The 22,785-nt window shown below is 43.1% G+C and overlaps 1 protein-coding gene across 1 annotated transcript in view; it reads left to right on the top strand.

Moving 5' to 3' along the window:
* LOC104680724 (DENN domain-containing protein 1A-like) overlaps positions 1 to 11,699 on the top strand; it is a 387,331-nt gene extending 375,632 nt beyond the window's left edge. The window contains exons 13-14 of the mRNA XM_030920077.1: positions 1,975 to 2,100; positions 11,048 to 11,699. Of these exons, the coding sequence (XP_030775937.1) occupies positions 1,975 to 2,100; positions 11,048 to 11,083 (162 nt within the window). The 3' untranslated portion in view covers positions 11,084 to 11,699. The remainder of the gene's footprint in view (positions 1 to 1,974; positions 2,101 to 11,047) is intronic.
* The last annotated feature ends 11,086 nt before the right edge of the window (positions 11,700 to 22,785 follow it).

The raw sequence follows: 22,785 nt of genomic DNA, 5'->3' as shown, positions 1-22,785 counted from the left end.
TCAGAAGCTTGGGAACAAGACATAATGTGCATGGATCATTTCTAAAGTCTATCTAGTCCTTCCCGGATCAGATTTTTTTTCCCCAGACTTCTCAGCAAGTGATTCTTGGTATTTCTAGGGTCACAGGTGCCTTTAAGATTCTGGAGAAAGCTATGGATCCTGTACCCAGAAAAATAATCTTCTCTCATTCATATTAAAAATCTATAAAAGATTCATGGATCACCTAAATCTAATTTTCTATTGTATCCTAAGTTTTTTCTTTAAATAATGTCCTACCAGTAGCTGGTCTCTTACAGAATTAGTTTCCATGAAACGTGCTCTTGATATGTTACCTGAATGCTTAAAACCAATCATTAGTTTTCTGTTTCTCTCTCAAGATGAAGGAAGAAAATCCCTTCAGGCCCCTGCCTTTCTCTCCATCCTCATTTCAAGCCATATTCCCCTCATTTTCTCCACTGAAGCCAGAGTTCTTTCTGTTCCCTGAACTCTTCTGCATTGCATTGCAGGGCCTTTGCATGCCACTCCCCATACTTAGCATGTGGTGCTCTCCCCTCTTTGCTGAGTTAACCACCCTCACCCATCCTTCAGATCTTAGTGCAAGCCTGTTGTCCTCCAGGAAGCCTTCCTTGACCCCCTAGACAAGCTCTATTACAGGCTTGTCACAGTAGCAATGCCACATGCATTCCTGTTTTTCTCACTAGAATGTCAGCTGAATGAGGGCAAGACCCCTGTGTAGTTTCATTGTATCCCTTGTATTCCCAATGCCCAACACAGTCCTAGGTACATAGGAAATAATAAATACTTATTGAGTGAATGAATAACTCGAGGTCACCACATTGCACAGTTCCAGGGGCTCCTCTTATGTGGAACGCAGCATGAAAGGTGTGCTGTGAAGCATGGCACCTTGAGATGAATGAAACGCATGTTAGAAATAGTCCAGGAAGCTTGATGTTGAGGGCAACAGCCACCATGTCACACAGTCTTTCCTACATTGATTTTTATGTCTCACTTTCGGGAGAATCTTTATTCATTTGACCAACGGGTTTGTTTGTAGTACATGGACCTGTGAAATCTCACAACCTTCATATTTCCCTCTTTGCTTTGGCTACTGGGAGACTTTTAAGTCAAATTCAAGCCCATTTCTAGCCACCATATAAGATCTGATGGCTTACATTTGTATACCAAATCTATTACCTGCTTCTTTGCCCATTATCATCACTTCCAAATATTTTGTTTTAACCTCTTGAGTGTGTGTCCGTTAGTATAAGCTGCCACACTTCCTTTAGAGTATTGTGTGTGAGAGATATACATAAGCCTTTATTCTAACATTTGGAAGTAGCTTTAAGAGGGTAGGGAATAGGAACTGAAAGTCTGAGTTTGGGCTCAGACTACAAGACTTTGATTGGAATGTGGCCATGTCTTGAGTTTGTTCCTAGGTATGTAACCTAGCCTCCCTGGGGCTGTCTTACCCTTGTAAGATGGGAACATTAATCCCTTCCTCACCGGATTGTTAAATTAACTAACTTGTAAAATGTATGCAAAAGTGCTTACCTGGCATGGAGTAAGTCATTAAAAATGGTTTTTGTTTTTATTAGACATGTTCGAATAGGAACAACATTCATTTACATTTCAAAAAGATGCCCTAATTCTGAATACTTTTTTTTTTTTTTTTTTTTTTTTTTGAGACTGAGTCTCACTGTGTTGCCCAGGCTGGAGTGCAATGGCGTGATCTCGGCTCACTGCAGCCTCCGCCCCCCGGATTCAAGTGATTCTCCTGCCTCAGCATCCCAAGTAGCTGGGATTACAGGTGTGTGCTACCGCACCCGACCTGAACACATTTTTGTCCTTCCAGTAACTGAGGTATCAAACGGATCCTGCCATCCGTAGGATCTTCCAGGGCTCCATATGTAGTGGACTTAGCCACCCCACTTTGACCCTGTCCTCAACCTGTGTTTTCTTTCTCTCCATCACCAGATCTCTTCCCTGAAGAACAGGCTGAAAAAGGTCTCCACAACCACTGGGGATGGTGTGGCCAGAGCGTTCCTCAAGGCCCAGGCCGCTTTCTTCGGTAGCTACCGAAACGCTCTGAAAATCGAGCCGGTGAGTAGCCGTGGCATGTCACAGAGCCTGTGTTTGGTCAGGGCTGAGAAGCATACCTCAGGGGCCACAAGAAATGCCATGATCCTTCTGGTTTTCAGATTCACCTAGAAGAGCATGTGTGTGTTTGTGGTGGGGGACAGTGTACTCCCCTTGCCATACCTCTCAGCACAAGGAGGCTGTGCTATCATATGTGAGACCCTGGCTGCTCCTGGGGCTGTTACACCCTGTGCACCACCCTAGACAGTAAGCCCCAGCCGTGTGTCAGATCCAGCGCCAGGGCCCTCACACTCACCTGCTTTCCCTGGGGCTTCACAGTGCACCTGTGCAGCAGAGATGATCAGCTCCACTTTACAAATGAGGGAACCAAAGCTCAGGGAAGAGAAACAACTTAGCCCGGAAAAGCCAGATGGCCCCAGAGCCCCTGCTTTCCCACTGGGCCTCTCCACCCTTGTTCTTTCGAGGGACCGCCCCTCCACGCTTGAGAAAGCAGAGCCTCCTGGGTCTCATGCCTCATGGCTCCTGCGAGGGGTCTTGGTGTAAGTGGTCACAGTGAGGACTGGGAAGTGACCTTGCGCACCTCTGGCCCTTCCCCCTTTCTGGGCCTCGTCGACTCATCCATGTCCCCTGCCTGCCTCGTGAGGTGACTCGTGATTGCAAGGATGTGAAGACACCAGGTCTTCTCTGAAACCAAGGACAGTAACAGTCCTCTTAGCTTCAGAGAGAAACTCTTCCTTGCTGTTTCTCTCCTCAGCCTACTCTTGGCCTTCTGGCTGAGGAGAATGCAGGAATTGGCCTAGGGACCTGGGTCACTCTATAGAGGGGAGAATGTTGGAGGGAAACCCTGCTGACAGGTCTGTTCTCCCAGGAGCACAGGGTTGCCTTTGTCTTGAGCGGGTGAGTGACACTGTCACACCCAGCCTGGTCGGAGTCGGAATTGGAGTCGGATGTGAGGGACACTGGCTGCACTGCCCATAGGCCAGGGCTGTTTGTTTCTATTTTTACTTTAACCTGTAGCATTTAATTAGATCAAATGACAAAAGTTGAGGGGATGTGAGGCAGTGTATTCTCTGTAGAAATTCTGAGCATGAGCAGGGGTCACACTTCCTCATAAGCTGCCATTACACATTGGTAAGTGTCTTTACTGCTCTGACTCTGTCGTGTATTCAAGTAAAACACAAAGAATAACAGCAAACACCTTGTTTCCCCGTCATCCAGGACCTGCTTTCTGTGAAGTGGCCAGGGCAGTGGGTGCTCAGGAAGCAGCGTCCTAACCCCACCCTCCTCCTCCTTTTTATCCGTCTGGCACTTAGGCCTTACTCTCTAGGCTGCCTGAGCTTTGGACAGTGTCATCGTCACTGTGTGCTCACATAGCAGAAGGGGTGCACTCTCTTTTTGCTTCCCGAGATGTATTTCCCTTAGATTTTTCGAAAGCCCTTCAGCTTAAAGCCAGTTCTTGATAGTGTCCTGCTAGTGTCAGAGTGACGTGGCTCTGATTACTTGTCACGATCTTGGTCCAGCCAAACCAATCAGGTTCAAAGCAGTGACAGCTGGCACAATTCAAGGAAAATACTGTTGTCTTCCCCCGTTTAAAATGGGAATGAATAGGACAACTGGCCCAATCCTTTGCTTGGGTTGCTGGGAACGGACAGACTTGAAGTATTTTCACTCTTGCAATGATCTCATTGTTGGCATGTGTGCATCTGGAATCCAAAGGCAGCTGAAGCTCGGGGCATATTGCTGCTGCAGGATCTGGACACAGGCTGCTCCACAGGAGGAGTTTTTCGTCGTACTTGCACATGGCGCTGGAAGGCACTGGATTTAAGGACAGAAGCCCTGGAGTTTCAAGCCTGGCTCTGCGCTTCTTAGCTGTCTAAAAGTTGAACAAGCCACTTAATCCATTTAAACTTCAGTTTCTTCACCTGTGAAATGAGGATAAACCTCTGCCTAGCGTTCCTGAAGATCTACTGAGCCATAACACATTTTATCAGGAAGGTGAAACTTGAACTGGGTCTGATGAGTAAGGTTTAGAAAAAGAGAAAGGAGCATCCCTTCCTAGAGTGGGGGTGGAGGTAACTGAGGAAGCAAAGGCTTGGAGGCAGGTTCTCTCATAGCCAGTGAGTGGGCCATTTTGTTTGGAGCGATTGGGTGGGGAGATGGGGCTGCAGGAGAGGATAGAGCCAAATTTGGCAGAGCCTTGGATGCTACGCTAAGAGAGTGAACTTGACCCTGTAAGGAGTGTAAGTTTTTGAGCAGAAAGGTGACATGACTGAAGTTACCTTTGAGCAGTAGTACAGTGATGGGCTGAAAGGAGAGCTGGAGGCAGAGAAACCAGTTAGAGGAGTGTTATGGGAACTCAGAATAGAGCCCTGGGTAGCTCAACCAGAAACAGGGACCATGAAAGAAGAAGTAGCAAGATTCAGCAATAGATCAAATATGGGAGATGAACAGCAAGAAGTGTCAAAATGTCTCCCAAGATTTGGAGCCTAGGAGAGGGTGAAGACACCCCTAGTAGCAAAGGGAATGCTTACTACCAGGGTGTTCACAGTAGCAGCATTCCCAATGGTAAAACACTGGAGTATACTGAGTATCCATATTAGGTAACTGGTGAAATAGATTCGAGTCTATCTTATGATAGAATATTATGTAGCCATTAAAACTATCACCTTAGAGAAACATGATGAGTTTAGATGGAGACATGGCACTTGTCCTTGAATGTAAGCTGCTATTCAGTTGTAAGATGTATTATTAGTTTATGTACCATTAAGAAAGGGAAAAGAGTGGTGCCAATTATAACTGAAGGATGCCACCGATTATAAGACACATCCAGATTTCAGAAATGTTACAATGGGAAGTAATTTTCATCTTAGAATCAATGAAATATGGCAGACCTGTCAGCCTTTCAGTCCCATTCATCTGTACTACAATGGCTTTCTTCCGTAAGGTGGAGAAGGAAACCAGAAGACCTGGAATTTTCCAACCAAGCTTCAAGCCAAGGTCATCACCAAGTCACCTAGATGGTCTTTAAACTATAGATTTAATTTTGGCAAATTCTCCCCTTCTAAAATATGAGGTGACAACATTCCCCACGTAAGATTGCTTGGGGCAGCCAGGCATGGTGGCACATTCAAGACCAGCCTGGGCGATATACAGAGACCCCATCTCCACAAAAAATAAATTAGCTGGATATGGTATCACGTGCCTGTGGTCACAGCTACTTAGGAGGCTGAAACAGAAGGATTGCTTCAGCCCAGGAGTTCAAGGCTGCAGTGAGCCAAGATGGTGTCACTGCATTCCAGCCTGGGCAACAGAGTGAGAACCTGTCTCTTAAAAATGTTTAGGGGATTAGTTTAAAATAATGACTGCAAAGTACATGTGAGCCCGAGAAATAGGGAGGAGGCATTGGCTGCATCAGTGGGGAGGATGGTGCCTTGAGTGAGCCTGCCAGGGTGCATGCAACACAGTGCTGACTCCCTCCCCACAGCCGCTTATCTTTCAGTTGTTTCTCTGGTTATAAAAATAGGACCTGCTCTTTGTAGGCTGGACGCAGTGGCTCACACTTGTAATCCCAACACTTTGGGAGGCCGAGGCAGGTGGATCACAAGGTCGAGAGATCGAGAACATCCTGGCCAACATGGTGAAATGCCGTCTCTATTAAAAATACAAAAATTAGTTGGGCATGGTGGCGCGCACCTGTAGTCCCACCTACTCAGTAGGCTGAGGCAGGAGAATCACTTGAGCCCAGGAGGCAGAGGTTGCAGTGAGCCAAGATCGTGCCACTTTATTCCAGCCTGGTGACAGAGCAAGACTCGGTCTCAAAAAAAAAAAAAAAAAGAACTCCTGTTCTTTGTAAAAAAAATGTTTGAAGTAACAGGACTAGAAATGAGAAAGCACCACCCATAATCCTATCGTCACGAGGTAGGTGAGATACAGCTGTGGCAGGTTTCCATCTAGGCTCTGGGATTTTTCGTTTTTTTTTTTTTGTTTTTCCATTTTGGGGTTTTGGTTTTTTAACTTTCTTGTAGGCAGATGAGATATGCCTGAGAAAGCAATCCAGTATCCTAGTTATTAATAATTTTTTTTGCCTTTTAGTTTGTGTAAGCATTTTTCACACCACATAGAATCTCTTCTTAAACTTCATTGACAGTGGCTGAGCAGAGCCTATCAGGTGACCCTTGTGGTTACCAACCCTGGCCATGGATTAGAAGCACAGGGGAACGAGGGGTGGTGGGGGAGGGGGGGGCTTTTAAAAAGGCAAATGTCCAGGCCCTCCTCAGAGATTTCTGTCGAGTTCCTGTGATCTGAAATCAGAGCCAAGGCCCACCATGTTTTCCTAGTGCTAGTCTTTTTTAAAAAATTATTTTACTATTTTATTATTATTATTATTTTCAGACAGGGTCTCACTCTGTTGCCTAGGCTAGAGTGGCATGATCATGGCTCATGGCAGCCTCAACCTCCCGCGCTGAAGTGATCCTCCCACATCAGCCTCCCATCTAGCTGGAACTACAAGTGCATGCCACTGAACTCAGCTAATTTATTTTTAATTTTTGTAGAGACAAGGTCTTGCTATGTTGCGCAGCTGGTCTCCAACTCCTGGGCTTGAGTGATCCTCCAGCCTCAGACTCCCAAACTGTTGAGATTACAGGCATGAGCCACCATGCTGGTTTTTTTCATTGTCAGTAATGTTTCATGATTTTAAACCACACTATGCTAAACATCTTTATATAAATCTTCATACATGGTTTGAATTATTTTCTTAGGCAGATTCCTTGACATGGATTTACTGGGTCAACAGATGTGAGTCCATTTAAAGCCTTTGGCACATAAGGTGAGGGAGAAAGCTGGTGAGCAGACACAGGGGAATGTCTGCAGGGAATGGCCCCTGAGGTGGGTACCAGGGCAGGGCCTGAGAACAGTAGGTCCCTGAGGGCAGAGGGAGCCTGCAGGGTAGAAGGCCAGGTATATGGGGGCCATGCAGGGCAGCCCAGCTGCAGTGCTACCAGCCCCTCTGGCTCGCCTGTGCTCACTGCTTCGTAATGCTTCCACAGCAGCACTCACCATGCAGGGTCCTGGGGTACTGCCCATACAGGTGGGGGAGGTGGAGGTGGGGTCATGGTTGTCAGGTTACTGCAGAGTCACAGTGTTGTGTTTTGTTGGAAACAGGAAACATGAGGGACCTAAGCGGGCTCCTCTCTGCTCTGCTTCTGCCTCCCAGGACCCTGAGCAGTTATTCACCTTTCCAATCCTCAGTTCCCCTTCCATAAAGTGGATGTGTAATCGCCTCCTTGCAGGAGTGTAGTGAGGCTTAAATAAGCCCAGTACGGTGCCTGTCCTGATGACCCTGGGAAGATGGGCATGGCCCTGGCCCTCAACCGCCTCCTCTGTCTGAGGAGGACCCTGCCAGCCTGGAGCCCGTTGGGGGACAGCTCCAGTCCCTGTCCTGCCTGGCTCTGTGAGGAGGGGTCGAGCTCTGGCCTGAGAAGCAGAGGTGGGCATCTCTTCCTCTGCAGTCACATGCGAAGACCTTTTCCCTCGCTCAGAACTCCCCTGAGATTTTTATCACCACCTTGGTCTCTCTCTCTCTCTCTCTCTCTCTCTCTCTCTCTCTCTCTCTGTCTCCTCTCTCTCCTCTCTCTCTCTCTCTCTCTCTCTCTCTCTCTCTCTCTCTCTCTCTCTCTCTCTCTCCCCAAACCCAGGTTCCCTCCACCACATCCTCCTACCTGTCTTTGTTCTAGTTTCCACATGTTCTGTGTTAGTAACTCTCTCTGCATTTCCAGTGCCAGGCACAGGTCATGGCACCGTATGTAGGTATCAGTGAGTATATTTTGGAATAATAGACGGGAGAATGGGTGAAGGAAATTAGGGAACAGGGAAGCATTTGAGGCAGGGGGGCTGCCCTCGGCCTCTATTTGGTGCATACACATTGCATCCTGTCCTATCTTTGGTCTTCAGAGGTTGCTGCTTCCTGATAGAGGGGAGGGTGTCTGCAAATCACAAAGGCATGTGACCCATTTTTCAGTCACCTGGAGAAAATCAGATGCAAAGCCCAAGATATTTAACAATATCAGCCAAACCAACTTGTCCTTCTCGACTTAAATGACACAGCCACAAGCAGCCAGGCAGCCCCATCGGGAGAAACCCCCTTTATCCATGTCAAGCGGCAGCCCAGACTCCAGCTCATTTATTTAGGCCTTTCTTGCTCTCTGACACGCCTCCTAGCAGTTGCCAGGCAACTCTGGGAGTAGCAGTGTGTGTTAGGGATTAACTAGTTAGGGCTGGGGTCCTTTTTGGCAAGAAGGGGATAAAAGACAAATGAGTTTAATTGCTAGGCCAAGGGTCCTTTCTCTGCATGGTAGAAGATTGCAACTTTTGGAGGATATGTATAGCAGTATGGTTCTAAAATTTGCCTTGAATGTTCCTCCTTTCTAGAGAGAATGAAAGAATTTTTTAAGGAATCTTTTACCTCCTTTGTTTAAAATTATATCATCAGGAAATCTGAATAAGGCTAATACACCCCCTTTGAAACACATTTCACACACACTGGTCTCAGTTTTAAAGAACTTTTGCAGATAGATTTGTGTGCTTTCAATTCATCTCCTTTTCTGCTTAGAGTTTCTTATTTCATAGCCCATGCTGCATGACAGTGCATGTGAGGGTGCCTCTCCCCGTGTCTGGCCCACTGCAGGCCCTTGGTATATGTTAGGTTAAAGAGCAAAAGCCATGGGTATTGGCGTTTGAAGACGCATCCTCTTCTGTGCCAGTGTCCGTGGAAAGGCCAGTGTAGGTGGAGCACTATGGGAGCTGTTTATTCAGCTAGCTTGTGTGATCCTCTCTGGGCCAGCCTGCTAGCTGGGCTTCCCCAAGATAAAGGGAACAGAGCTACTGCCCGCAGGGAGGGAATGCTGGGTGGGGGCAGTAAGCAAACTGTTTAAACAGGCAGCAGCCAACTCACTCTGGTCCCACTTGCTTAGTTCATCCCAAGAGGCCAGCTTCCAGATTCAGCTGTGGGTACACTGCCATCATCCACCTTATAGCCCATGATTTTGCACATGATTCTGCTGAGTCATATTTATCCACCTAAAACCCCTTGAGGACGCAGAAGTTAAGATAAAAGCGGATTGATAGCCTGGCTTTCAAGGATGAATGCACGAGGTTGTGTTGGAGCAGGTTGGAAAAACATATATCTGTGTCCTGGTTGAGTAACCCTGTTGATCTCGTGTTGTTTTTGAAAAAAAATAAAAACTGTTTTCTGATTTCTTTTTGGCATAATGGAAAATAGAAAAATATTTTTGAGGTAGTAAAATCAAAACAGCACCATAGTCCCACTGATTTTTACTACATATGCCTTTTGTATTTACTCTTTATTTTTTTCATTATGCAAAGGGTTTACATAGCTACAACCAAATCTCAGTTAAAAGCTAGTTTCGCCTGCCCCACCATTTAACAAGATACCATATGCATTTTTACATAGCTGCAGAATATTCCATCAAGTGTAACTACCATAATTTCCATAACCACCCTCCCACGTTGGACATTTAGGTTGTTTCCAATCTTTTGATATTAGAAGTAATACTCCACTAAACATCTTTGTGAATAAAGCTTTGAAATGCTGTATTTCAAAGCCTTCTGAGTGGAAGAACTGAGTCTGTGAGCAGGAGCCTGACTGTGGGGGCCAACTTGTCACAGCGTCTCAAGGAAGCAGATTTCTGTTGACTCAGCCTCACGGTGGCTCAAGATGGAAAAAGGATGAAGAACCCTTGATGGGTGGGAGGGTGCACACTCCCTGCCCTCCACACAGACGAGCAGTGGATTCCCAGAACACACATAAGGGATGTGACTAATTTGTCTGTGCCTCCATCTTGTGCTAAACATAGGTTTGAGGAACCTTAAAACACTGTGTACAGTACAGCAAGGTGAGAGATAAGAAGGCAAGGAAAGCGGGGGAAAGGAAACTGCATGACGCCTGAAAGGGACTGGTGTGTGTGTGCAGCTGTGTGTCTGCGCGAGGCTCTGTGACCCTCCACACAGGTTGGGAGTGGTGGAGCTGGGACTCACCCCATCACACCCAGGTCTGTCTAAAGAGCCCATGCTTTAAGGAAAAAAAAACTGTGATAAAAAATACATATAATATAAAATGTGCTGTTTTAACCATTGTTAAGTACACAGTTCATTGGCATGAATGGCATTCACAGTGTGCAACCATCACCACTATCTATTTGCAGCATTTTTAATCGCGCCCAACAGAACCTCTATATCCCCTGAGCAAGAACTTCTCATTTTCCTTTCCCCCAGCCCTTAGTAACCTCTAGTCTACTTTCTGTCTCTGAATTTGCCTGTTCTAGATAGTTCATAGAAGTGGAATCATTCAATATTTGTCCTTTGCCTGGCCTATTTTGGTAGCATCTTGTTTACCAGCTTCATCCATGTTATAGCATGCATCGGAACTTCAGCCCTCTTTAAGACTGAATAATATTCCACTATCTGTATGTACCATATTTTGTTTATCCACTCACTTGTTGATGGACACCTGGGTTGTTTCTATGTTTTGGCTGTTTTGAGTAATACTGCTGTGAATGTGTGTGTGTGATTAATAGTTTGGACACCTGCTTGCAAGTCGTTTGGTTACATACCAAGAAGTGCAGTTGTGGGTCATCTGGTAATTCTACATTTAACTTTTTGAGGAACCTCCAAAATGTTTTTCACACAGAGCCTGTGCTTTTGTTAAGTGGGTAGCAGTATCTCTGGGAAGCATGAATATGGACCCAAGAATATCTGTAGGAAAAGTCTATGAAACATTTGTTTTATTTTCCAGTATATTTTAGGCAAGTGGATAAGAAATTATAGCCAAAACCTACAGGCCCGAGCTAAGCAGATGCGTTGATGGGGGAGTGTAAACTGGACTGCAGAAGGGTCTGGCAACTTACTAGTTAACGTTTTTTTCCCATTTTAGTGGTCATCTGAAGTCAAGATCATGTCCTGGGAATGAAGCAAGGATAAGGGGAGGTGCTTCTGCCCCAGGACTTCAGGGACCATCACTATAACTCTGTGGCTCTAAGTGGCTAAGGAGGCCACCGAATGTGATGGAAGGAGTATGGCCTTTGGAATCACCGGGGTTTTAATTCTGCCTCTGTCATCTACTAGAAGATGACTCTGGAAGTCACTTCACCACCCTGAGACTCACTCTTCTTGTGTGTAGAATGTAAATAATGCATACCTGGTAGGACTGTTGAGAAAAATAGCAATAATACGCACCAAACACCAGCATAGTGCCTTGCTGATAGTAGATGTTAACTAAATGATAGTAACCATCCCTGGGTGACAAAGTAAAGGAGGAAGAGAAAGACGAGACCGCCACATTTTAGAATAGTGGTGTCCATACTTGTTCAGCAAGTGTCCGAGAACCTGGAGCCATGCAAAACACACTGAAATTATTCTGGCCCATTTAATTCTTTCTTTTGAACTAATTGTGAAAGTATGGCTTTTATCTCAAATGATACATAAAGGATTTGAAATAAATCACATATTTAATTACTTCCTTTAATATTTATTTGTTATTTATTCATTTTACTGCCCACCAGCACTTATAGATAAATAGGGGTGGTAGGTACCAAGGGTTGAAAATTAGAGTCATTTAAAAAATTACAATCAGGTTTTTTGTTTGTTTGTTTGTTTGTTTTTGTTTTTGTTTGAGATGGAGTTTCACTCTTGTTGCCCAGGCTGGAGTGCAATGGTAAGATCTCGGCTCACCACAACCTCCGCCTCCCAGGTTCAAGTGATTCTCCTGCCTCAGCCTCCCGAGTAGCTGAGATTAAAGGCATGCACCACCACGCCCAGCTAATTTTGTATTTTTAGTAGAAACAGGTTTTCTCCATGTTGGTCAGGCGGGTCTCAAACTCCCAAACTCAGGTGATCTGCCTGCCTCGGCCTCCCAAAGTGCTAGGATTATAGGCGTGAGCCACCATACCTGGCCCTACAGTCAGTTTTGTAAATGCATAAGAGAAAATATAATTGAGACTTATTTCATCAAAACATTTGTTGCCCATTGAGAAAAGATAACCATCGTTCAATATTGGCACCAAATCTCACTGTCCACGTCACAGGGATGCTGATGTTGTTCAGAACCCAGTTTGAGAGTCTTGTTACCTTGGAGTCACACAATAAATGATCAATGAACTGGGAACCATTGTTCTAGAAGTAGACTGCCCAAGTAAAAAGTAGCTCTCTAAGTGAGAGAAGATGGGAACTAGCAGGAAATCCAGTTAAACACTATTATCAATCTCAACTGAATGATTTCAAAGAGCATAACTGAATATGATCAAAATGAAATTCCCATATGTTCTGAAATACTTGAAAAATAAAACACAGCTAGTATATCTTGCACCATCCTGGAGGAATTCTAGGCTTTAACTTGATCTCATTTAATAATCTTGGCTCCTTTCTTACTTTGCTCCTTTAAAGCATGGGGCCATGTTTTATACACATTGATGTCCCTCACATAGTCTGGTAAGTAGTGCTCATTAAATGTTTGTTGACTGACTGGATGAACAAATGAATGACTGATAGCTCTTTCCCCATGGTATACATCAGAAAGGCTGGTGGTCATATTTCAGTGTAGCACAATAGAGATACTTAGTTTTAAAACGTATCAGCTCCGGCTTCATCTTAGAACCTGGGAGGAATAAGCCACACAAATACCACATCATGAATGTGTAAATGTAAAGCGAAGGCACAGCCCAGCAGCTGCATGGTGGCAAACCACAGGCATTTAGGGTTCGGGAGGATCATCTCCTGCAAAATTGTCATGTCCAGTAAATATTCTCTTCTAGTTAGAAGTATATAAGAGAGAACTATAGTCATGGATTAAACTGAAGCCACCGTGGCAGTTTTAAATACCCTATTTTTGTGGAAGCAGTGGCAAAGAGAAATGGTTGCTGCTACTGGTGTTTTAAAATCAGATGTTCTCACTTTAGGGTCTTTCACTTTTTCAGTGAGACTCTGAAAAGGAAATCTTTCTGATGTGTTTTCAAACAATGATAGATAACATTTGACAATTTGCAGCTTGAAATGATGCTAAGTGACTTCATATGCATAGCTAGACTATGAACTTCTTAAGAACAGGAGTTCTTGGGGCCAGGCACAGTGGCTCACGCCTGTAATTCCAGCACTTTGAGAGGCCGAGGCAGGCAGATCATGAGGTCGGGAGATCTAGACCATCCTGGCTAACACAGTGAAACCCCATCTCTACTAAAAATACAAAAAATTAGCCGAGCGTGGTGGCAGGCGCCTGTAGTCCCAGCTACTCAGGAGGCTGAGGCAGGAGAATGGCGTGAACCCGGGAGGCAGAGCTTGCAGTGAGCTGAGATTGCGCCACTGCACTCCAGCCTGGGCGACAGAGCGAGACTCTGTCTCAAAAAAAAAAAAAAAAAAAAAAAAAAACAGGAGACAGCAGATCTTATTCTTATGCCTCCAGTGCACAGTCGATGGAGGGATGGTGGATTTGTTCTATATAGAACATTATAATATCCATGATGATTCAAGGATACAGTTGTGTTGATTTTATCCCCACACTCAGTTCTTGGATATATATCTACACTGATTTTCTGTGAGGTGCAGTTGCATTCTCTGAAATATATGACTATATCACATTCAGGCTTAGGCTACCCTTCCATGAGAAAATTGAAGCCTTCTCCAGAAGGCAGTGGAATGTCATGTTTACTCATGTATCCTTGGCACAGAGCCTGATACATAGAAGGTGCTCAGTAGGATGTGAATGAATGAAGTTCTCATAGTTCTTAATTATAATGTCCTGAGTTGTTTGGGAGCTATAAAACAGCTTTGTTAAATAAATCATTAAGACCTAAAGTCTTAAGGAAAAGAAAAGAACAGCATTTGTTATATGCTAGGCTCTCTCTCTCGCTCGCTCTCTCTCTCTCTCTCTCTCTCTCTCTCTCTCTCTCTCTCTCTATATATATATATATATATATATATATATTCCCCTTTTTACAGCCCCTCTGTGGAGAGCATGGCACAGCCCTATTTTACTGATGAGAAACTGAGGCTGGGAAAGATTATGTCACTTTTTAAGAAGTGGCAGAGCAGGATTGGCCCCTCATCTGCCTGGTTCTGGTGACCATGCTCTCTTCTCTGACCGCACTCCACAATGGTGATTACCATAGGGTTCATATTACATGTGATTTGAGGGCATTTCAGAAGAAAACTGAGCTGGTTCCCTCTTAGGAGTCAATTTCTCTAATCTATACAAGTGTTTCTTGACAAATACAGGTTAAACTAACACCATTTCTAAACTATTTTACAAGGGAGAAATGTCAAAATTTTATATATCTTTTCTAAAACATTCCTTTAATAGATAATTTTAATTGCCTAATATTTTGTTGTTTAAATATTTGATATTTGTAGTGATAATTGGATGAAAACTTAAAATGCTGGGAAATGTAGCCCTTCCTCCTCTTTTCCTGGGCTGACACCTAGTGGCTGGCTTTCTCACAGCAGTGTTAATCCATATTTCTTGTTGGTTGTTTTTCAGCTGATGTTAGGATTTTACAAAAGCAAGTTATTGACATCATAATAAAAGTAGCCACATTCATATAAGATTTATTTATTAGGGATTGTATTAACAATGGAACTTTGATTTATAGTGAATTTTAAGTCTGTTATAATCAAGGCTTGTTAGCACAACGTGGAACAAGCATTTTAAATCTTTCAATAGTGGTCCCCACTGCAGACCTGACCAGGGCACTGACTTGCACACACTGACAAATAAGACCTGGTCACTGGTTTTTTTTTTTTTTTTTTTTTTTTTTTTTTTTTTTTTTTTGAGATGGAGTCTCGCTCTGTCGCCCGGGCTGGAGTACAGTGGCCGGATCTCAGCTCACTGCAAGCTCCGCCTCCTGGGTTTACGCCATTCTCCCGCCTCAGCCTCCTGAGTAGCTGGGACTACAGGCGCCCACCACTTTGCCCGGCTAGTTTTTTGTATTTTTTAGTAGAGACGGGGTTTCACCGTGTTAACTAGGATGGTCTCGATCTCCTGACCTCGTGATCCGCCTGTCTCGGCCTCCCAAAGTGCTGGGATTACAGGCTTGAGCCACCGCGCCTGGCCAAGACCTGGTCACTGTTAAAGACAGTGAGAGGCAGAGAAGGAAAGGAAGCAGAGTTGCAGTAAGGGGTGGAAACTGCTGTAGTAGAATATGCAGGCTGGGAGACATTTCAGCACAGGGCTAATCACTGCAGATTGGGTGCTGAGGGGAAGCTTCCCAGGGACAGATGTGTCTGGAATGAGGCCTTACAGGAGGAATAGGAGCTCCCCAGGAGCAGGGGGCAGGAAGTAGCATATGCAGAGGTAAGCGGCCTTGAAAGCATGTGGCAGGGTTGGGTACTGCCAGTGCCCCGTGACCGGAGCACGGACAGAAGAGGCGTGGCTGAGGACAAAGCAGAGGAGTGGTCAGTGTCCAGGCTGTAAGAGACCATGTTGGCTACTGCAGGATTCAGCACTAATATCATAAGCCAGCATTTCCAGAACCCTGTTCCTTGAAATATTAGACCCAAAAATGTTGATATATTTTCTGATCCCGTAGAATTCAGAATTGTTACATTTTACACCTACTGTAACTTTTGAAATATATTAACAATGTATACTACTGAAGCCCAGCTGTAAAGAAATCCAGATCACTTTGTTTAACCCAGCATTTTTCAGAAGGCCTTTTCCACAAAATACCTATTAGCATTACATGCATCTAGTACTCCTCACAGCAGTTTAGGAAGCACTGCTAGAGCTAATGGCTGATGGTTACGTTTTCTTGCTCTGAGACCATGGAATTAGGATGCCAGCTGGGTTCATTTTACCTGTTCCATGGCTGTGCATCTCAAAAACAGAAAAGCACATTCTTTTTCCAAAGCATTTCTTGTCTGGCCAGGCAGAGGTTTGGGGCCAACAGGTGGTCTTGAGACACAGAGCTGAGCCACCATTCGGCTTTCCCAGCTCAGCAGGCTGCTCTACGTGGTCCTCTAGGTCCAGCAGCTTAATCAGTGTGTCAGTCAGGATCTAAGGACAACAGAGACTACTTGCAATGTTTACAACAGAGGGGAAATCATGCAAGGAAGTGGTTACACAGGTGATGGCGGAGCTGAAATCCAGAAGAAGACAAGGAGGCAATCCAGAGATTTGTAACAGCAGAGGTGGTGTTCCGGAGGCCAGAGGCCAGGGTCACTTGACCACAGCTGGTCCCTGTGGGTCTGTGCAGTAGGTGCTTGAGTCAGGGAGGAGGTGAATCATTGCTACACAGCCCACCCAAGCAGAGAAAGCGTGAAGAGATACTCCAGCTTTTCCCTTCCATTCTCCTCCTCCTAATCTCTGGCTGGTGCCTTGCATGGGCCAAACCAAGCGGAAACCAGCTGATCTGGGAGCCCGGGGAACTCAGTGTGCAAAGGTCACCCTCCTGTCTGTAGAGAGCAGAGCAGAAAAGTGGGGTGAGTCTGAGGTCAAGCAGGCTGAGAACCAGCACTGCCAGATCCCAGAGAGTAAGGCTATTTGGTGACCACCCCCCTCCCCCCGCCCGCATCCCTTCCCCAGGCCAATGAATAGCATAATGAAGTGAAAGACCCCTTGACTTGAAGTTAGACTTGATGCTAACCCTGGACTCTGCCTTTTCTAAGCTGTGTGACTCTACACAAGTTACTATACCTTTCCGAACCCTATTACCTCAACTATACAATAGGTAAGAGAATCTCGAATTAAACGATACCTTCATAGAGCTTGCTTGACATGTGTCTGGCTGTGTTTCTATTTTATAATGAAATAAGAACGAGGTATTTAAAACTTTATGGGCTTAGCCTGGAGCTAACAGGAATGTCAGAAATTCACATATGTTGACTGACTACCCCCCAAACTTCAGTGAATTTGCTGACGCTTTATTAGCTACCAATTATTATCTAGTAGATGTCTAATTTCTTAATATATTCTCTTTCTGGAGGCATATGTGTAGAAGAAAGCTTGCAAAGTGTTCGATCGAATATTTGAGTGTTGAAGAGGCACTGTGTGTGCACTGTAGTTTGATACAGGCTAAAGAAGGTTGAGATTCCAGGAGAGCTACTTCTTCAGAGCTATGAAACTTTGGGAAGCCCTCCCTCCTCCCTGAACCACAGGTTTGTCATTTGTTAAGTGGGGATAAAAATGCCACCTTCATAAAATTGTTTTCAGAATTAAATGCAATGGCAGATGGGAAGTACTTATCCTCTGTGCATCTTTCCTGCCCTCCACAGCAAACTTTTTGTCTAGCAAATGCCCAATTCACCAGCAGTCACATTCCATGGAGGCGTGGCAGGATTTTTGGAAACTCTTTAACTGGAGATTATTTATGTTTGGCTTGCTGGTCCCTGTTAGTGATGTGACCTGGCAGGTCTCCACTCAACCCTGTTTCCATCAGTCACAGCTCACTGGCATTATTCATAAGCCAGTTGCTTGGGACTTTGCTCATATTCCTACTGCGAGGCATGTTCACTCTCCTCTTCACAATAAAATGGTCTGGAGGTTTTAAGGTTGTCTTGAGCAAGTCAGCTGCTAGCTTAAAAGGTCATTATCTATTCTCTGAAGGGAAACTTTTATCCCAGGTTGATTAGTTTTATCCTGGGTTGATAAGTGTTTATGCAAAAGAAGTAGGGGAGGGAAAAACCTGGTACTTACTGAACTCCTACTTCTTGCCCTTTATGTATGTTTTCTTGGTTAAATGTACACAGTATTATCCCCAGCTTGCTAAATAAGAAACTTAAAGCAGAGAGAATTGAAATTACTTAATGCAACAACTTTGCTCAAACATTTACCAAGACCCTACTAAACCAGGGACATTTCTAGATGCTTGGAGTTGCAGCAGTGAACAAAATAAAGTCCTAGTCCTCAAATCTCTTCTACTTTAGGAAGACACAGATGGTAAACAAAGATGAAAATCAACATATAATATGTCTGATGGTAATAAGTGTTATGCAGAAAAAGAAAGCTAAGGAAGAAGATAGAGAAAGCTCCTGGGTGAGGTAGGTGCCAAGAAGAAAGTCGGATTGGAGCCAGGTCTGTCTGCCTCTGGAACTCACGGTGTTTCCACTGGTCCCATGCTGCTTCTGATCCTCTTTGGTGATGGTTTCCAACATCTAGGGAGGAAACATGAACTCCTCTAGCATCTTGCTTCTTAGTCTAAAGCTGATAATTCAATGTGTCAGGGTGGTGACTTTGCATTCCTGGGGTACAGAAAACATTTTTGCCGTACTCCCTGCTGTCAGCAGCATGTAGCTGTTTCTTTCGTCTCTCTGGTTTCCCAGACACATTTAATCTTGATGCAGAAAGCATCTTGCCAGCTTGGACTCGAGCCCTAGTGCTGAGGAGACCAGTCTGTCCTAAAGGAGGGTCTCTGTGACTGCTGGGCTCAAAGGAACTCACCACTTCTTTTTTCTCTTCTTCCAAAAAGATGCTCCACGGAGTAGCTTATGTCATCTTAATACCTGGTTCCTGATCTTTAGGACTCAGCAAGACAGTCTAATTCTATTTTTAAAAGTGCTGGCACCTTCTCTGTACCAGGCCCAGTGGCAGGCACTGAAGAAAAGAGATAAAACCTACTTACGGGAGTCAGCCAGACCTGGGTTCCAAGTACCACTTTTCTATTTATGTAATTTTGCACATGTTACTTAACTCCTTAGCTTCAGTTTTGTCATCTGTAAAATGGGGAGAATAAATGTAATCTGCCTCACAGGATTGGTGTGAAGATTAAGTTGGATAATACAGCGTGGTACCTGGCTCTTGATAAGAGCTTAATATTAGTTTTTAAAATATACCACAGTAACCATTTAATTTATAACTGACTTTACATTTTGTCCTATGAGGAAACAGTTGGGTAGATACAAGATTTTCTTTCTCAAAGTGTATGTATTTTAGTGGAAAATACAGTAATAATCCTCATCATGCTGACAGTGTTTACAAAGAAGTGTTGGCATTCAATCTTTATAGTATTTCCCACTAGGTAGGTACCGTTATACCTTTAAAAATCTATTTGTTATGAAATAAAACGTAAAACTGCCTTAATCAAGTGGATGATGTAATGAATTTTCATAAGACCAACACTTTCCAAAACAAGAAACAGAACTTTCCTACCCACCCTAGAATCCCCTTTGATCCCAACTCTTTCCTTTTCTCCGTAAGTAACCACTATCTTGACTTTCATGGTAATCACTTCCTTGCATTAAAAAAAAAAAATAGTTTTATTACCCAAATGTTTATGCCTAGAAACTATAGGTGAGTTTTTCTGTTTTAAAAAGACATGACTTTTAATTCTCTTTCAACTTATAGGTTCCTCCTACACCCCTTTCGTTTACTTACAATTTATTTGTGTATGAACTCAAGCCTGTGGAGATTTCCCACTGTGTGAGTTTTGCTGATGGCATAATCTTGGTGCAGTTCACCATGTTCCTCTGTCCCCTGTATTTCCTGCTAATTGACAGTTAATCCAGAGATTGGATAAATTGAGGTTCAGTCCCTTTTGCAAGACTGTAGGAGGCATACCAGGTCTTGTTGTGTCTGTTTTAGTGATCCTAGTAGCCAATGTGTTTAATATCTATATCTATTTATTCACTGGGAGTTGAAAAATGGTGATATTCTAAGTTTATAATTTGGTTTTCATTTATTGGTTGGAATATTTTTATAAAGAGACAGTTTTCCTCCTTTAATATTTAGTTACTCAGTGTTAGCATTCATACAAGCCAAAGCAAAATAAATGTTTGACTCTTTCTCTTTATTTACCACTTTTTAATATAATGAATTATTGGTTCCCTATCATCCTCCAAAGGTGACAATTGATACATACATAAATACGTATGAATTCATATATATATATATGAGTTGTCACCTTTGGATTCATATATATGTGTGTGTGTGTATGTATGTATGTGTGTATATGTGTGTATATGTGTATGTATGTGTGTATATGTATATATATATATATACACACACATATACAATTGCCTGGTGGATTTAAACATATTTGAATTTTGGTTCATTGCAATTATTATCATTTGTATTTATTTTTTATTTTTAATTATTAAAGTAATTATCATATTAAACTCAAACCCTCCCATCTTTGTTCAGTAAGAAATACTTCAGGTTGACACCTGAGTACTTTTTTCTACATGAACCTAGTAGTCTTTGATAGCTCTCTTGCTATCTGATATTACAAGAGGTTCCAGGCTCATCTTGTACATCCTACCCCCAAACCTGGAATCAGACTTTTCTTCAGGAAGCACTGGTTTCTTTTAGTGAGAAAGTGTATCTCAAGACCAAAACCTGGCTTAGGATACTCATTGGTACTGAGTTGGCCATTGTTTCTAGGCCTTTTCATTGAAGAGAGCTAGGAAACACGCTTATGTACGTAAATCTCTTGTCATTTATATTGATACTTCCAATTGAAATTCAAGACTACAGAGCTTTTACTTAACCTCTTCTTTATTATATTTGTATTTCCTCTCTCCCATATGAAAATTCTGGTTCTCAAGGGCAGAAGGAATGACAGAATACTCCAGAATTACTAATTTAGTTTCATATTCTCCAAAAATAATACAAATACTACCATGAGCATAATTACAGAAAACTTTTTAACTATTTTTTGGTATGTTCTTTCCTCCCATTTTTGACTGGTTCCGCTGTATTTACACTGCTAGAGCATGCAGCCATTACGCAAGACACTCTCTCCCTGTCAGTCTTGGAGGGACTCTGTCTGTTACCACCAGTCCTAATGGGGATGCCTCTGCAGTCATTTTTTATTGCCTGACACTTGCTCCCTGGTAAATTCCCTAGGAAAGTTCCTAGGAACAATATTCTCTCCGTTGTTAAAAGTTGATAATCACTTTTCTATGTCCTTTAAACATATAAGTCAGTTTTGCTGGATGTAAGATCCTTGGCTCATACATTCTATTTTGAGTATCTTGAATGTGTTACTTCATTTTCTTCTGGCAAAGTGTTGCTGTCAAAGTCTAATGATAATCTCAATTTTCTTTTGTTAATAAGTCACTTTTTTTTTTTTTTTTTTACCACATGCCCAAGAGTTGTTTTTTTTTGTTTGTTTTTGTTTGTTTGTTTTTTGTTTTTTTTTTAAGTTCAGTAATTTTATTAGATTGACTTTGGTACTCATTCTAGTCCTGTAGACCAGGAATACTCTGTGGTTTTTCAACATATTTGAAATATACAATTTCATACATCTTTTTTTTTTAATTTCAGGAAAATTTTCTTGAATTAACATTGGTTCTGATTATTGCTTTGTTTTTCTTCTTCAGGTACTCCAATTAGCCATATATTCAAACTTCTTTGCCTATTTTCAATATTTTTCACCTTCTTTAAAATCTCTTGTATCTCTTTATTTCTTTTTAAATATATTATTGAGATGTTATTCCTTTTGCTGTATTTTTGAATTTTGAAGTTTCCTGGTTTTCTTTTTTCTTAAGGCATTGTCTGTTGAGTTGATTTGTTCTTATATTTCTTTATTCTGAATATAATAATTTAGTTCTTTTTTCTGAAAAGAGTTTTTATTTCTAATATTTTCCTGAGTTCCATCCCTTCATTTTTAGGTTTTCATAATTCAGATTTATGTTGGTTTTTCATGCTTTGTGCCATTTTCTTAGTGTTTTTAGCTCATTTTGACACAGTAGGTTGTAGTTTTAATCTGTTTTGTGGGCATACCTCTCAGGCATGCTGTCATTGTGTACAGGGCTGTTATTCTGTCTCTTTTTATTTTTCTTATAATAACCTTATGTGGGATTTGATCTCAATGTTTTGTTGTTGTTGTTCATTTTTATACGAAATTAGGTTTCCTGAGTTTAGAATGAGATGAAGTTCCAGAAAGCTTTTCTAACTTCACTGAGTTAATAGCTCTTCTGTTGCTTTTGGTGGTGGTCAGTAATGTGACAGCTGCTTTCTGGTATTTTGTAGGTTCCCTTCCCCTACTTTGATCTAGACCTCCATTTCCCATCCTCTCTCTCTTGTCTCTGTCCTGCTCAATCTTGGTTCCATCCCCAGCAGTTTCTCCCCATTGTGGACCCCTGTCCTGGAAAGAGGTCCTCATGCGTTTTCTCGGGAGTTCCTAGGAACTCCTAGGGTTTGCAGGAGCTGGACAGCTTGGTCTCCTTCAGTCCTTCTTACCACGGATGCCTTGCACTCACCTGCTGTTGCAGAGGCCAAAACACTTCCACTTGTACCAGCTGTTCTCAAATTGACTCACTGAGCTTTCTGCAAGTCGCTAATAGCTTTTCTTTTCTTTTTTTTTTTTTTTTTTTTTTTTTTTGAGACAGAGTTTCGTTGTTGTTGCCCAGGCTGGACTGGTGCAATCTTAGCTCACTGCAGTCTCCACCTCCCGGGTTCAAGCAATTCTCCTGCCTCAGCCTCCCGAATAGCTGAGACTACAGGCACCCGCCACCACACCTGGCTAATTTTTGTATTTTTAGTAGAGACGAGGTTTCACACCTGCCTCAGCCTCCCAAAGTGCTGGGATTACAGGTGTGAGCTACAACAACTGTCCAATGTTTTGAGGTCTACTTGTGCTGAGGTCTGTCAGTGCAAATACCAACATGAAGCCAGTTTGCTGGTGGTTTGTACTTGCCTCCTTGCATTTGGGGGTTCATTGTTCACCTGGTTTTGTTGTAACTATT

Source organism: Rhinopithecus roxellana, chromosome 16 (assembly GCF_007565055.1).
Source record: "Rhinopithecus roxellana isolate Shanxi Qingling chromosome 16, ASM756505v1, whole genome shotgun sequence".
Lineage (NCBI taxonomy): Eukaryota > Metazoa > Chordata > Mammalia > Primates > Cercopithecidae > Rhinopithecus > Rhinopithecus roxellana.
This window is presented reverse-complemented; position numbering and strand designations above follow the sequence as displayed.